Below are 13,313 nucleotides of genomic sequence, written 5' to 3'. Positions count from 1 at the left end.
CCACATCATCTATTCCCAATTCAGTTTGTGACTCTCCTAGCAGATCTGGCAGCTGCCAACTGCAAAATGGTCCAAGCAACACAACTGTCACATTTGTTACTACAAAACAACACTATTTACTGTAGAGAGACCCCAGAAAAACTTTCTCACTGAGTGTGGCCTCAGGATGGAAGAACGGTGGGGTAAGGACAAGTGTGACAAGCAAATGGGGGGGGGGGTGGCATGGTACAGTAAAGTACATGGAAACCAGCAGGGGTAGGAAAGTTGCCAAGGTTCATGTCTGAAAAGAATTGAGAAGGGGATTGACCCCCTCACCAGGAAATCTAACTAAAATTCCTCTTCCTTATTCACAAATTACTGTTTCCACAGCTCCTGTGAAAGGGACTGTGGGATTCTGTGCCCAAGAGCCCTCTTGGCTCAGTGTAAGTGAACTCTAAGAGCATTTTTTTTCCCCTCCCAGAGCTTTACATCTTCTACCAATGCAACTTCTCTGTTTCTGAAATTTTTGATTCTTTTTTTAACAGCGGAGGGAAAAAGAGAAAAGTGGATTTTTGCACTCACAATAACCACTCTATCACCGTCGCCCCCTTATTCTCCCTTGTTTACTTCCCTTCTCTCATCCTCCCGCCAAACACTTCCTGGGGGGTCAGTTGTCCCTTTATGCCCCTATTAGCTGCTGAAGTTTCTGGTGGGAGCCCTGACGCCTTCCTTACCTGACAATCACATACATGACCAGGAAGTTTCCGAAGAGACCCACCACACACACGATGGAGTAGAGGGCCATGATGGTGATGGCCGTGATCATGGAAGGACTGCCGGTCGGAGGGCACGAGCTGTCGCTCCCGCCCAGCTCGGTGCGGTTCGGACCGCATGGGTCGGACAGGTTGCCATCTAGGTGGGAGAAGTTGACCCAGGAACCGGGGCTAGGTGCTGGGGAGCAACTTGAAGAGTGCGTATAGGGATCAGTGCAATTGCTGGCGTTGGTGGGGACGGTGCTGCTGTCCATGGTGCTGACGGCTGGCTGGGACCTCGCTATGAGGTAAACCCGAGCACCCAGACTTTTTCAGGTTCCACGCGTCTCAGCCGCTTCTTCTCGCTGCTGCCACAGTTCCTGCTATTTCTTACACAGACTAACCCTGGTGCAGCCAGAGAGGAGCTTTAGGTAGAAGGGGAGAGCTGGGCATCTGACATTATCCACTGCTTGTAGCCCCCTTCCGCCTTAGTAGTAGAGACACATCCTCAAACCCACACTGCTGTGGGAAGGGGAGGGAGGGCTGTGCGGGATCCGGAGGCTGGAGGGGAGGGAGGAGAGAGAAGGGGTGGATTTTGCGCAAAGCGATCCAACGAGTTGGTCTGTCTCCCCATTCGGCACTCGTCCGTGCAAACACATCTAAGGAGGGGCAGATTGGGGAAAGGAGTTGGAGGGAAGGGGCGGGGGAGACAGAGTTAGTTCTCGGCAGCAGTAAAGCATAAGAAAGGGGGCTGACATCAATCTATTTTCCCAGCGCCGTTTTCTCTGTATAATATGAAAGGAAAGACATTGGCCTGGTGCAACCCGGACAATCCTTACACCCCAACGTTCTTCCAGCCCTCAAGTCTGCTGAAATCATTCAGGACAGGGTACACAAACTCCTTTTCTTTAGTCCGCCTTGCCTGCACGTCCACACAAAAGTAACCGTGTTTTTTACATCGCTAAATGAGAATTTTCAACCCTTTAAACCTGTCTGAAACAAAAGTGGTCCTTTCTCTGAAAAAGAAGTGAGAAACAAACTTTTGTGTAGGAAACCTATTCATTTCACTCCATATTCCCCTAATTTGTCTTAAAGTAGAAGTTCTAGTTACATCTGATTTCTATCTTGGTGGGGAGGAGGCATAAGAACTGGTTTACAGAAATCAGGTGGTTGTGGCATCCAGGACAGCCAACGAAGGATAATGGTGATCCTCCACATCTAAATCTCAAAGATCAGTTTAGAATTATTTATTATCCCTTTTATTGCCGGACTTCCTACATGGACATGTGCTTCTCAGTAGAAGGTGGTCAAAATCAAACATTTGCATTATTGCAGTCTGTTTTCTAGTGTAGAGATTCCAGGAGGAATTTCATAAACATCTGGAACTGGAGTGGCCCACACAAGGTTGAGAAATATTGATACATTTTAAAATTTAATACATAATTTCTAAGACCCCAAATACTTCTATTTTAGAAATAAATTTGTAAATCAACCAGGGATAAGATGTTTCTGTTGTTGTTTATTTGTTTGTTTTCTCGGTAAGTTAACACTAATTCTGAAGTAAATCTCATAACTGTAAGTCTATTTGTGTATGTATATATCTTTTAACAATATGCATTGGTATTAGATATCCCCAATTGGTTGTAGAAAGCAATACTCTTGGGGAACAGGGAGAGGAGTAGGTTAGGGAGCTTGGAAAGAACACTTAATTTCTGGGCGCCTGGGTGGCTCAGTTGGTTAAGCGACTGCCTTTGGCTCAGGTCATGATCCTGGAGTCCTGGGATCGGGTCCCGCATCGGGCTCCCTGCTCGGCAGGGAGTCTGCTTCTCCCTCTGACCCTCCTCCCTCTCATGCTCTCTGTCTCTCATTCTCTCTGTCTCAAATAAATAAATAAAATCTTTAAAAAAAAAAAAAAAGAACACTTAATTCCAATATGATTTTTACCATTTTCTTGAAAACAGATTACTCATAGGTAAACTCCATTAATCATAGGTTACTTTGCCAATTTTGAGTATTATTTTTATCCTTTTACACTAAAGGGTATAGTTTTAGCAATAGAAGTTCATAGAGATCTCCTAAGGACTAGTAAAAATACCTTGCCATGAACTAATATATCAATTCACACACACTGAGCTGAAATCTGTCTGGCATTATTTAGTCTCTTGAGGACAAATAGAACCAGTTTAAGCTTACTTCGTGTGAAAGACAAATAAGCACAATGTAATAAGCCCTGGTCTTGGGCTCAAATCATTTTGTGAATTTTGGATTTATAACTTTTTAGCTGTGTGAGTTTGAATATGTTACTTTATCTCACTGAGTGACAGTTTTCTTATCAGCAAAAAAATGTTAATAATACCTCATAGTTGTGTTAGCAGGATTAAATGAGGTATACAATAGTAGTTATTTAATAAATGATAGCTTATTATTCCTCCATTACATATATTTGAAAATAACTAAGTAGTCTCTTCTACAAGTTAAATATTAGTTTCTTTTGGCTGTTTCTTATAGTCTTTCTCTTCAATTTCCAGTTATAGAGGATTGCCATTACTCTATTATAGTCTTGTATCACTTTATATTTAGACAAAAAGTTGTCAGATTTTTTGGTCTCAAGACTACATATTTAAAAATTATTGATGATTCATAGAAACTTTGGTTTATGTAGGTTATACTTTATCACAATTTATAACATTAAAAATGAAAACAAAAAGTTTAAAAGCATTTATCAATTCATTTAAAATAACAAAAGTAAACTTATTATAGGTAAACATTTTTTTTAGTGAAAAAAACACTGTATTTTCCAAAGTAAGAAAATATTTAGTGAGAAGAGTGGCATTGTTTTATGTTATGGGTTTATTTTTAATGTCTGTTTGAGAAGAAGATATTTGGATTCTCATATCTGCTTCTTCATTCAGTCAGTTGCAATATGTTGTTTGGTTGAAAGATATGAAGAAAATATAGCCTTACACAAATACGTGGTTAGAAAGGGGAAGAGTATTTCAGTGGCCTTTGCAGATAATTGTGATGTTTTTCTTTGATACTAAACCCAAACTTAACAAGTGCTAGTTACTTAAAGGTTAGTTGCATTGTGGAAATTGAGGTAGTGATTTTTTTTCATGAGTTCTGTTACATTAAAATCCATTGGTTTATCTTCCATTTTGAATGAATCTGCTACTCATGCATGATTTTGTAAATCATGGATTGATCATTTGGAAAATGTTGGTTTACTGGATTATGTCAATTTTCCAAAAGCTGAAACAGTCCACTATATAATATAAATAAAAATCACATTTGTTAATGTCACCACTGGTATTATAGGAAATTTCCTCAGATACTGGGATGTTTCAAGCTGCAATGGAAGACAAATTTTTCTGTTTTTCCAATTTTTCTTGGAAGACTGGATTTTATCATTGGTAAGAAATATCTTCAGTTTTCCTTAAAGTGACAGGCTCATTTCCTTCATTTTTAGGAAAATATTTGCCAAACATACAATTCTGAATACACGTAGTTTATCTTTCAGTCATATTTTAAGTATAATAGTAGTCCATGGAAAAGTTTGGTTCACCCCCACATCACAGAAATGCTTTTCCTGGAGACAACCATCCTACTCTGGTATGCAGCAGAAGTGCTTTATGTGTACTTTCCATTTTATTATTCAAAATATCAAAAAGACATATATTCAGTGGTCAAGATTTATTTTTTATTTTTATTTTTAAAAGAGTCTATTTATTTATTTGAGAGAGAACGAGCAGGGAGCCGGAAGTGGGGCTCCACCCCAGGACCCTGGGATCATGACCTGAGCCGAAGGTAGATGCTTAACCAATGGAGCCACCCAGGTGCCCTAAAGGGTCAAGATTTAATAAAGTTAACTATTTTTACTGATCCTTTAATGATGTTTTAAAAGTGAAAATTTTTTCTTCTTTTCTGTGAAAGTGTTTGTGAAAAATACAGTGACAAGGTCCTAGGAGTTTCAACCCATCATTTTTTGTACTATTAATGCAAATTTCAACACTGTGAAAAAGCTATGAAACTTTCTTTTTTTTTTAAATTATAAAAACAGTTTGACCTCATGGCTCCCTTGAAAGAGTCTTAGAGACCCCAGGAATACCTAGACACTTTCAGAACCACTGGTTTAGACTTTTTTTTAATGTTTTATTTATTTATTTTATTATGTTATGTTAATCACCATACATTACATCATTAGTTTTTGATGTAGTGTTCCATGATTCATTGTTTGTGTATAACACCCAGTGCTCCATTCAGTACGTGCCCTCTTTAATACCCATCACGAGGCTAACCCATTGCCCCCACCCAGTTCCCCTCTAGAACCCTCAGTTTGTTTCTCAGATCCATAGTCTCTCATGGTTCGTCTCCCTCACCGATTTCCCCCATTCATTTCTCCCTTCCTACTATCTTCTTTCTTTTTTTTTAACATATAATGTATTATTTGTTTCAGAGGTACAGGTCTGTGATTCAACAGTCTTACACAATTCACAGCACTCACCATAGCACATACCCTCCCCAATGTCTATCACCCAGCCACCCCATCCCTCCCACCCCCCACCACTCCAGCAACCCTCAGTTTGTTTCCTGAGATTAAGAATTCCTCATAATAGTGAGATCATATGATACATGTCTTCCTCTGATTGAATTATTTCACTCAGCATAATACCCTCCAGCTCCATCCACGAAATTGCAAATGGCAAGATTTCATTCCTTTTGATGGCTGCATAATATTCCATTGTATATATATACCACCTCTTCTTTATCCATTCATCTGTCGATGGACATCTTGGCTCTTTCCACAGTTTGGCTATTGTGGACATTGCTGCTATAAACATCGGGGTGCACATACCCCTTCAGATCATTACATTTGTATCTTTGGGGTAAATATCCAGTAGTGCAATTGCTGGGTCATAGGGCAGATCTATTTTCAACTTTTTGAAGAACCTCCATACTGTTTTCCAGAGTGGCTGTACCAGCTTGCATTCCCACCAACAGTGTAGGAGGGTTCCCCTTTCTCTGCATCCCCGCCAACATCTGTCGTTTCCTGACTTGTTAATTTTAGCCATTCTGACTGGTGTGAGGTGGTATCTCATTAGGTTTTGATTTGGATTTCCCTGATGCCGAGTGATGTTGAGCACTTTTTCATGTGTCTGTTGGCCATTTGGATGTCTTTGGAAAAATGGCTGTTCATGTCTTTAGACCATTTCTTGATTGGATCATTTGTTCTTTGGGTTTTGAGTTTGATAAGTTCTTTATAGATTTTGGATACTAGCCCTTTATCTGATATGTCATTTGCAAATATCTTCTCCCATTCTGTCGGTTGTGTTTTGGTTTTGTTGACTGTTTCTTTTGCTGTGCAAAAGCTTTCTATCTTGATGAAGTCCCAATAGTTCATTTTTGCCCTTATTTCCCTTCCTTTGGTGATGTTTCTAGGAAGAAGTTGCTGAGGCTGAGGTCGAAGAGATTGTTACCTGTGTTCTCCTTTAGGATTTTGATGGACTCCTGTCTCACATTAAGGTCTTTCAACCATTTGGAGTCTATTTTTGTGTGTGGTGTAAGGAAATGGTCCAGTTTCATTCTTCTGCATGTGGCTGTCCATTTTCCCCAACACCATTTGTTGAAGAGACTGTCTTTTTTCCATTGGACATTCTTTCCTGCTTTGTCGAAGATGAGTTGACCATAGAGTTGAGGGTCCATTTCTGGGCTCTCTATTCTGTTCCACTGATCTATGTGTCTGTTTTTGTGCCACTACCATACTCTCTTGATAATGACAGCTTTATAATAGAGCTTGAAGTCTGGAATTGTGATGCCACCAGCTTTGCTTTTCTTTTTCAACATTCCTCTGGCTATTCGGGTCTTTTCTAGTTCCATACAAATTTTAGGAATATTTGTTCCATTTCTTTGAAAAAATTTGATGGTATTTTGATACGGATTGCATTAAATGTGTAGATTTGTCTAGGTAGCATTGACATCTTCACAATATTTGTTTTTCCAATCCATGAGCATGGAATGTTTTTCCATTTCTTTGTGTCTTCCTCAATTTCTTTCATGAGTATTTTATAGTTTTCTGAGTAAAGATTCTTTGCCTCTTTGGTTAGATTTATTCCTAGGTATCTTATAGTTTTGGGTGCAATTATAAATGGAATTGACTCCTTAATTTCTCTTTCTTCTGTCTTGTTGTTGGTGTATAGGAATGCCACTGATTTCTGTGGATTGATTTTATATCCTGCCACTTGACTGAATTCCTGTATGAGTTCTAGCAGTTTCGGGGTGCAATCTTTTGGGTATTCCACATTAAGTATCATATCATCTGCAGAGAGGGAGAGTTTGACTTCTTTGCTGATTCAGATGTCTTTTATTTCTTTTTGTTGTCTGAGTGCTGTGGCTAGGACTTCTAATATTATGTTGAATAGCAGTGGTGATCGTGGACATCCCTGCTGTGTTCTGACCTTAGGGGGAAAGCTCTCAGTTTTTCCCCATTGAGAATGATATTCACTGTGGGTTTCTCATAGATGGCTTTTATGATATTGAGGTATTAATCCTCTATCCCTATACTCTGAAGAGTTTTGATCAAGAAAGGATGCTGTACTTTGTCAAATGCTTTTTCTGCATTTATTGAGAGGATCATATGGTTCTTGTTCTTTCTTTTATTAATGTATTGTATCACATTGATTGATTTGTGGATTGAACCAACCTTGCAGCCCAGGCATAAATCCCACTTGGTCGTGGTGAATAATCCTTTTAATGTACTTTTGGATCCTATTAGCTAGTATCTTCGTAAGAATTTTTGCATCCATGTTCATCAGGGATATTGGTCTGTAATTCTCCTTTTCGATGGTGTCTTTGTCAGGTTTGGGGATCAAGGTAATGGTGGCCTCATAAAACGAGTTTGGAAGTTTTCCTTCCATTTCTATTTTTTGGAACAGTTTCAGAAGAATAGGTATTAATTCTTCTTGAAATGTTTGGTAGAATTCCCCTGGGAAGCCATCTGGCCCTGGGCCTTGTTTTTGGGAGATTTTTGATGACTGCTTCAATTTCCTTAGCGGTTATAGGTCTGTTTAGCTTTTCTATTTCTTCCTGGTTCAGTTTTGGTAGTTGATACATCTCTAGGAATGAATCCATTTCTTCCAGATTATCTAATTTGCTGGCATAGAGTTGCTCATAATATGTTCTTATGATTGTTTGTATTTCTTTGGTGTTGGTTGTGATCTCTCCTCTTTCATTCATGATTTTATCTATTTGGGTTATTTCTCTTTTCTTTTTGATAAGTCTGGCCAGGGGTTTACCAATCTTATTAATTCTTTCAAAGAACCAGCTCCTAGTTTCGTTGATCTGTTCTACTGTTCTTTTGGTTTCTATTTCATTGATTTCTGCTCTGATTTTTATTATTTCTCTTCTCCTGCTTGGTTTAGGCTTTATTTGCTCTTCTTTCTCCAGCTCCTTTAGGTGTAGGGTTAAGTTGTGTATTTGAGACCTTTCTTGTTTCTTGAGAAAGGCTTGTATTGTTATATACTTTCGTCTTAGGACTGCCTTTGCTACATCCCAAAGATTTTGAACAGTTGTGTTTTCATTTTCATTGGTTTCCATGAATTTTTTTAAATTCTTCTTTAATTTCCTGGTTGACCCATCCATTCTTCAGTAGGATGCTCTTTAGCCTCCATGTATTTGAGTTATTTCCAACTTTCCTTTTGTGATTGAGTTCTAGTTTCAAGGCATTGTGGTCTGAAAATAGGCAGGGAATGATCCCAATCTTTTGGTACTGGTTGAGACCTGATTTGTGACCTAGGATGTGATCTATTCTGGTGAATGTTCCATGGGCACTAGAGAAGAATGTGTATTCTGTTGCTTTTGGATGGAATGTTCTGAACATATCTGTGAAGTTCATTTGGTCCATTTCAAGTCTTTATTTCCTTGTTGATCTTTTGCTTAGATGATCTGTCCATTTCAGTGAGGGGGTGTTAAAGTCCTCTACTATTATTGTATTGTTGATGTTTTTCTTTGCTTTTGTTATTAATTGGCTTATATAATTGGCTGCTCCCATGTTAGGGGCATAGATATTTACAATTGTTAGATCTTCTTGGTGGATAGACCCTTTAAGTAAGATATAGTGTCCTTCCTTATCTCTTATCATAGTCTTGGTTTAAAATCTAATTTGTCTGATATAAGGATTGGCACCCCAGCTTTCTTTTGGTGTCTGTTAGCACAGTAAATGGTTTTCCACCCCCTCACTTTCAATCTGGGCGTGTCTTTGGGTCTAAAATGAGTCTCTTGCAGACAGCATATCGATGGGTCTTGTTTTTTAATCCAATCTGATAGCCTGTGTCTTTTGATTTGGAAATTTAGGCCATTTACATTCAGGGTAACTATTGAAAGATATGAATTTAGTGCCATTGTTTTGCCTGTACGGTGACTGTTATGTATATTGTCTGTGTCCCTTTCTGGTCTATGTTGCTTTTAGGCTCTCTTTGCTTAGAGGACCCCCTTCAATATTTCTTGTAGGGCTGGTTTCGTGTTTGCAAATTCCTTTAGTTTTTGTTTGTGCTGGAAGCTTTTTATCTCTCCTTCTATTTTCAGTGACTACCTAGCTGGATATAGTATTCTTGGCTGCCTATTTTTCTCATTTAGTGCTCTGAGTATATCCTGCCAGTCCTTTCTGGCCTGCCAGGTCTCTGTGGATAGGTCTGCTGCCAATCTAATGTCTCTACCATTGTAGGTTACAGATCCCTTCTCCCGAGCTGCTTTCTGGATTTTCTCTTTGCCTCTGAGACTCATAAGTTTTACTATTAGATGTCGGGGTGTTGACCTGTTTTTATTGATTTTGAGGGGGGTTCTCTGTGCCTCCTGGAATTTGATGTCTGTTTCCTTCCCCAAATTAGGGAAGTTCTCTGCTATAATTTGCTCCAATAGCTTCTGCCCCTCTCTCTCTTTCTTCTTCTTCTGGAATCCCAATTATTCTAATATTGTTTTATCTTATGGTATCACTTATCTCTCGAATTCTGCCCTTGTGATCCAGTAGTTGTTTATCTCTCTTTTTCTCAGCTTCTTTATTTTCCATCATTTGATCTTCTATGTCACTAATTCTCTCTTCTGCCTCATTTATCCTAGCAGCTAGAGCCTCCATTTTTGATTGCACCTCATTAATAACCTTTTTGATTTTGACTTGGTTAGATTTTAGTTCTTTTATTTCTCCAGAGAGGGTTTCTCTAATATCTTCTGTGCTTCTTTCAAGCCCAGCTAGTATCCTTAAAATCGTCATTCTGAACTCTAGTTCCAACATCTTACTAATGTTGGTATTGATTAGGTCCTTGGCAGTTGGTACTGCCTCTTGTTCTTTTTTTTGAGGTGATTTTTTCTGTCTTGTCATTTTGTCCAGAGGAGAATAGATGAATGAGAGAACAAAATGCTAACATGGTAACAATGGCCCCAGAAAACTACACACTAAACAAATCAGAAGAGACCTGAAACTGGGGGAAAAGAAAGGGAAAGAAAGACAAAAGAAAAAAAAAAAAAGAAAAAGAAAAAGAAAAAAAAAAAGAATATGATCAAATATGATCAGGCTGGTGCATAGATCAGTCCACACACTAGATTTGGGTGTAATTTGGTCTGTTAGAAGAAAGTGCGTCCCAAAATTTTCAAGAAAGAAAAACTTATATATGTACAAAAATAAGGGTAAATACGACTGTAAAGATGAAAATTATAAAAGATTTTATAGAAAGAATTGATAAAATAAGAAGTTGTTTGAAAAAAGAAAGAAGAGGAATTAAAAAAATGGTGGGGGAGAAAATGTGATCAGGCAGGAGACTAGAACAAAGCCATACGCTAGAGATTTAGGGTATATTTTGGTCTGTTAGAAGAAACTATATCCCAAAATTTTAAAGAGAGGACAACTTATATATATACCAAAAATAAGATTAACTACTATGAAGGGGTAGAATATGACTCTAAAAATGAAAAATAAAAAATATTTTTAAAAAAGGGCTTGATAAGATATTGATTGAAAAAGGGAAAAAGAAAAATTCAAAATAAAGAAAGAAGAAGAAAAAAAAGAAAATTAAAAAAATTAACTTTGAAAGACTAAAGAATCAGGGGGAAAAAAGCCATGAATTCTATGTGCTGTATTCCCCTAGCCCTGGAGTTCTGCCATTCTCATTGATCGGTAAACTTGGTCTTGGCTGGCTGTTCTTGCTGATCATCTGGGGGAGGGGCCTGTTGCTGTGGTTCCCAAATGTCTTTGCCATAGGCGGAATTGCCCAGCCCTTGCCCGGTCAGGGCTAAGCAATCTGCTGGGGTTTGCTCTTGGGAGTTTTGTTGCCTGCAAGCTTTCCATACATCTTTGGAGGATGAGAGTGAAAATGGCAGCCTCCCAATCTCCGCCCCAGAGGAGCCAAGAACTCGGGGCCCCAGAGAAAAGCAGTCAATCACTCCCCTCTCCCCGGTCTCTGACCACACTCTGCGCTCACCCAGCCTGTGACCAAGCGTTTCTATCTCTGGCACATGACCCCATGTGGAGTCTCCAAACCTAGCAGATCCCTGCGGTGCATTCCCATGCCACTCCTCCCTGGGGAGAAAGGGGAGTCTCACCGGATCTGCTGCTTGTTGGGTCCCTGCTGGAGGAGCAGTGGCCTGACTGTGCTGGGGATCACGGTTTATGGCAACCCTGACCTGAGAGCCCGCTCTTGGGCTCTGTCTCTGCAGCCGGCTTCCCCGCTCCAATACCTGGGAGTTCTGCTGCACTCAGTCACCCCAGTTCTTTCTGTGACCCCGAGGGTCCTGAGACCACACTGTGTCAGTGAGGGTTCCACCCCCTTCTTGGCCACTGGAGCGCCATCCCTCAGCGGAGCCGACTTCTAAAAGTTCCGATTTTGTGCTCCACTGCTCTATCACTTGCCAGTAGTGGCTGATGGAGGCTCTCTCCCCACTGGGGTCTATCTTCCCAAATATCACCTTGGATTCACTTCTCCGCATGTCCTACCTTCCAGAAAGTGGTCGCTTTTCTGTTCAGAGAGTTGCTGCTATTCTTTTCTTCGATCTCCTGTTGAGTTCGTAGGTGTTCAGAATGGTTTGATCCCTATCTAGCTGAATTCCTGGGACCAGACGAAATCCAGTTCTCCTACTCTTCCACCATCTTGCTCCTCTGGCCTGGTTTAGACTTTTATAAATATTTCCTGTTTTCTGCTTTTGTTTCCTATCAATCTACGGGACATATGTGTCAGTGCTATATAAATCTTCCTAAAATCATTCCTTGAGCAAATCATTCTTTTGTACCACAGCCTTTAATGATTCACCTCAACCAACTTCATTAATCTGTATTCTTATCTACACACTACTCTTATGTTTCCTTTTTATTAATTCATTTCCCCATTTTTCCCCTCCTTGCACTTCCATGGTCCACAGATCACATAGAAAGTGATGGTGGCAGCTTTTTCCTAGCGTGTTAAATCTGCATTCAAATCATTACACATCTGCCTTTGTACAAAAGACTCTTTTACTTTTGTGTTAATAAAATCAGGCCATTCCATTCTCATTAAAATGGGACTTTATTCATGTTTTTATCTCTAACCCAAGCTCTGCCCTTAATCTTTCCTCTCTTTTCTCGCAGCCTCATTTACTCCTCCACACTTAAAAATCTGGTCTTCATTTAACTTTAATGCTAACCTACTGGCATTTTCAGTCTTATAGGATTTTTCTTCCTGATACTCTTTAGTGTCTCTCCTCAACTCTGTTTCTTGATTATCCTATCACTCTGATCATACCTTTTCATTAATTTAATTTATTTTAATTTTATTAATTCAATTAGCCAACACATAGTACAGCACTAGTTTCACATGTAGTGTTCAACAAGTCATCAGTTGTGTGCAGCACCCAATGCTCATCACATCACATCCTTTTCATTTATTTTAATTGTTCCTTCCTCCTTTACTTGCTCCTTCAATGTTGATGTTTTTCAGCATTTCCTCTACTAACCTTCTCAACATGTTTTTCTAAAGTAATATCAAATCACTCTTGATTTTAACCTCTATGCTGATGGACCCAGTCAATTTACATCTCCAGCTCTGACCTTTATCTAAGGTTTCAGATTCTAATGTTTGGTAGACATTTCCACTTGAACAACTCATGGATACTGGAAATGCCATATGCCCAAAGTATTTTCACAATCCAATCCAAACATCCTTCTCTTAATCATGTCACCATCCCCTGAGTCTCCCAGCTGAGGAACCTGGCAGCCATCCTAGCATTTCTAGATGGGCAGCATGTAGTGGTTAGGAGTGTGAACTCTGGTGTCCCATTCATTGGTAAAATCCCATTTTAACCACAAACAAGCCATGCAACTGTGGATAATGTACTTAAACTGCTAATAGCCAGTGTTTCCATCTATAAAATTGAGTTCCCAATATGGCTTTTATGGGTATTACTTGAGTTGTTGTTAATAAAAGCACTTACAAGAGTCTTTGGCACATGTAAAGATGATATAAATATTTGTTAAATAAACTCATAGACTGCTCCCACTCTCTTTTTATCCCCTTATTCAGTTACCGTGATTTCTGATTCTACCTGTTAAATTTCCTCTCATTCTTGCTA

At 39.3% G+C, this 13,313-nt stretch overlaps 1 protein-coding gene across 1 annotated transcript in view; it reads right to left on the bottom strand.

The window, feature by feature from the left end:
• The window catches only part of OPRM1 (opioid receptor mu 1), a 68,297-nt gene extending 66,907 nt beyond the window's left edge, over nt 1-1,390 (bottom strand). The window contains 3 exon segments of the mRNA XM_034991066.1: nt 714-1,156; nt 1,252-1,356; nt 1,358-1,390. Of these exon segments, the coding sequence (XP_034846957.1) occupies nt 714-1,156; nt 1,252-1,356; nt 1,358-1,390 (581 nt within the window).
• Between the last annotated feature and the right edge of the window lie 11,923 nt (nt 1,391-13,313).

Source organism: Mirounga leonina, unplaced genomic scaffold, assembly GCF_011800145.1.
Source record: "Mirounga leonina isolate KUSES-001 unplaced genomic scaffold, KU_Mleo_1.0 Mir_53, whole genome shotgun sequence".
Lineage (NCBI taxonomy): Eukaryota > Metazoa > Chordata > Mammalia > Carnivora > Phocidae > Mirounga > Mirounga leonina.
Note: the sequence above shows the minus strand (reverse complement) of the source record. Positions and strands in the feature narration are given on the sequence as shown.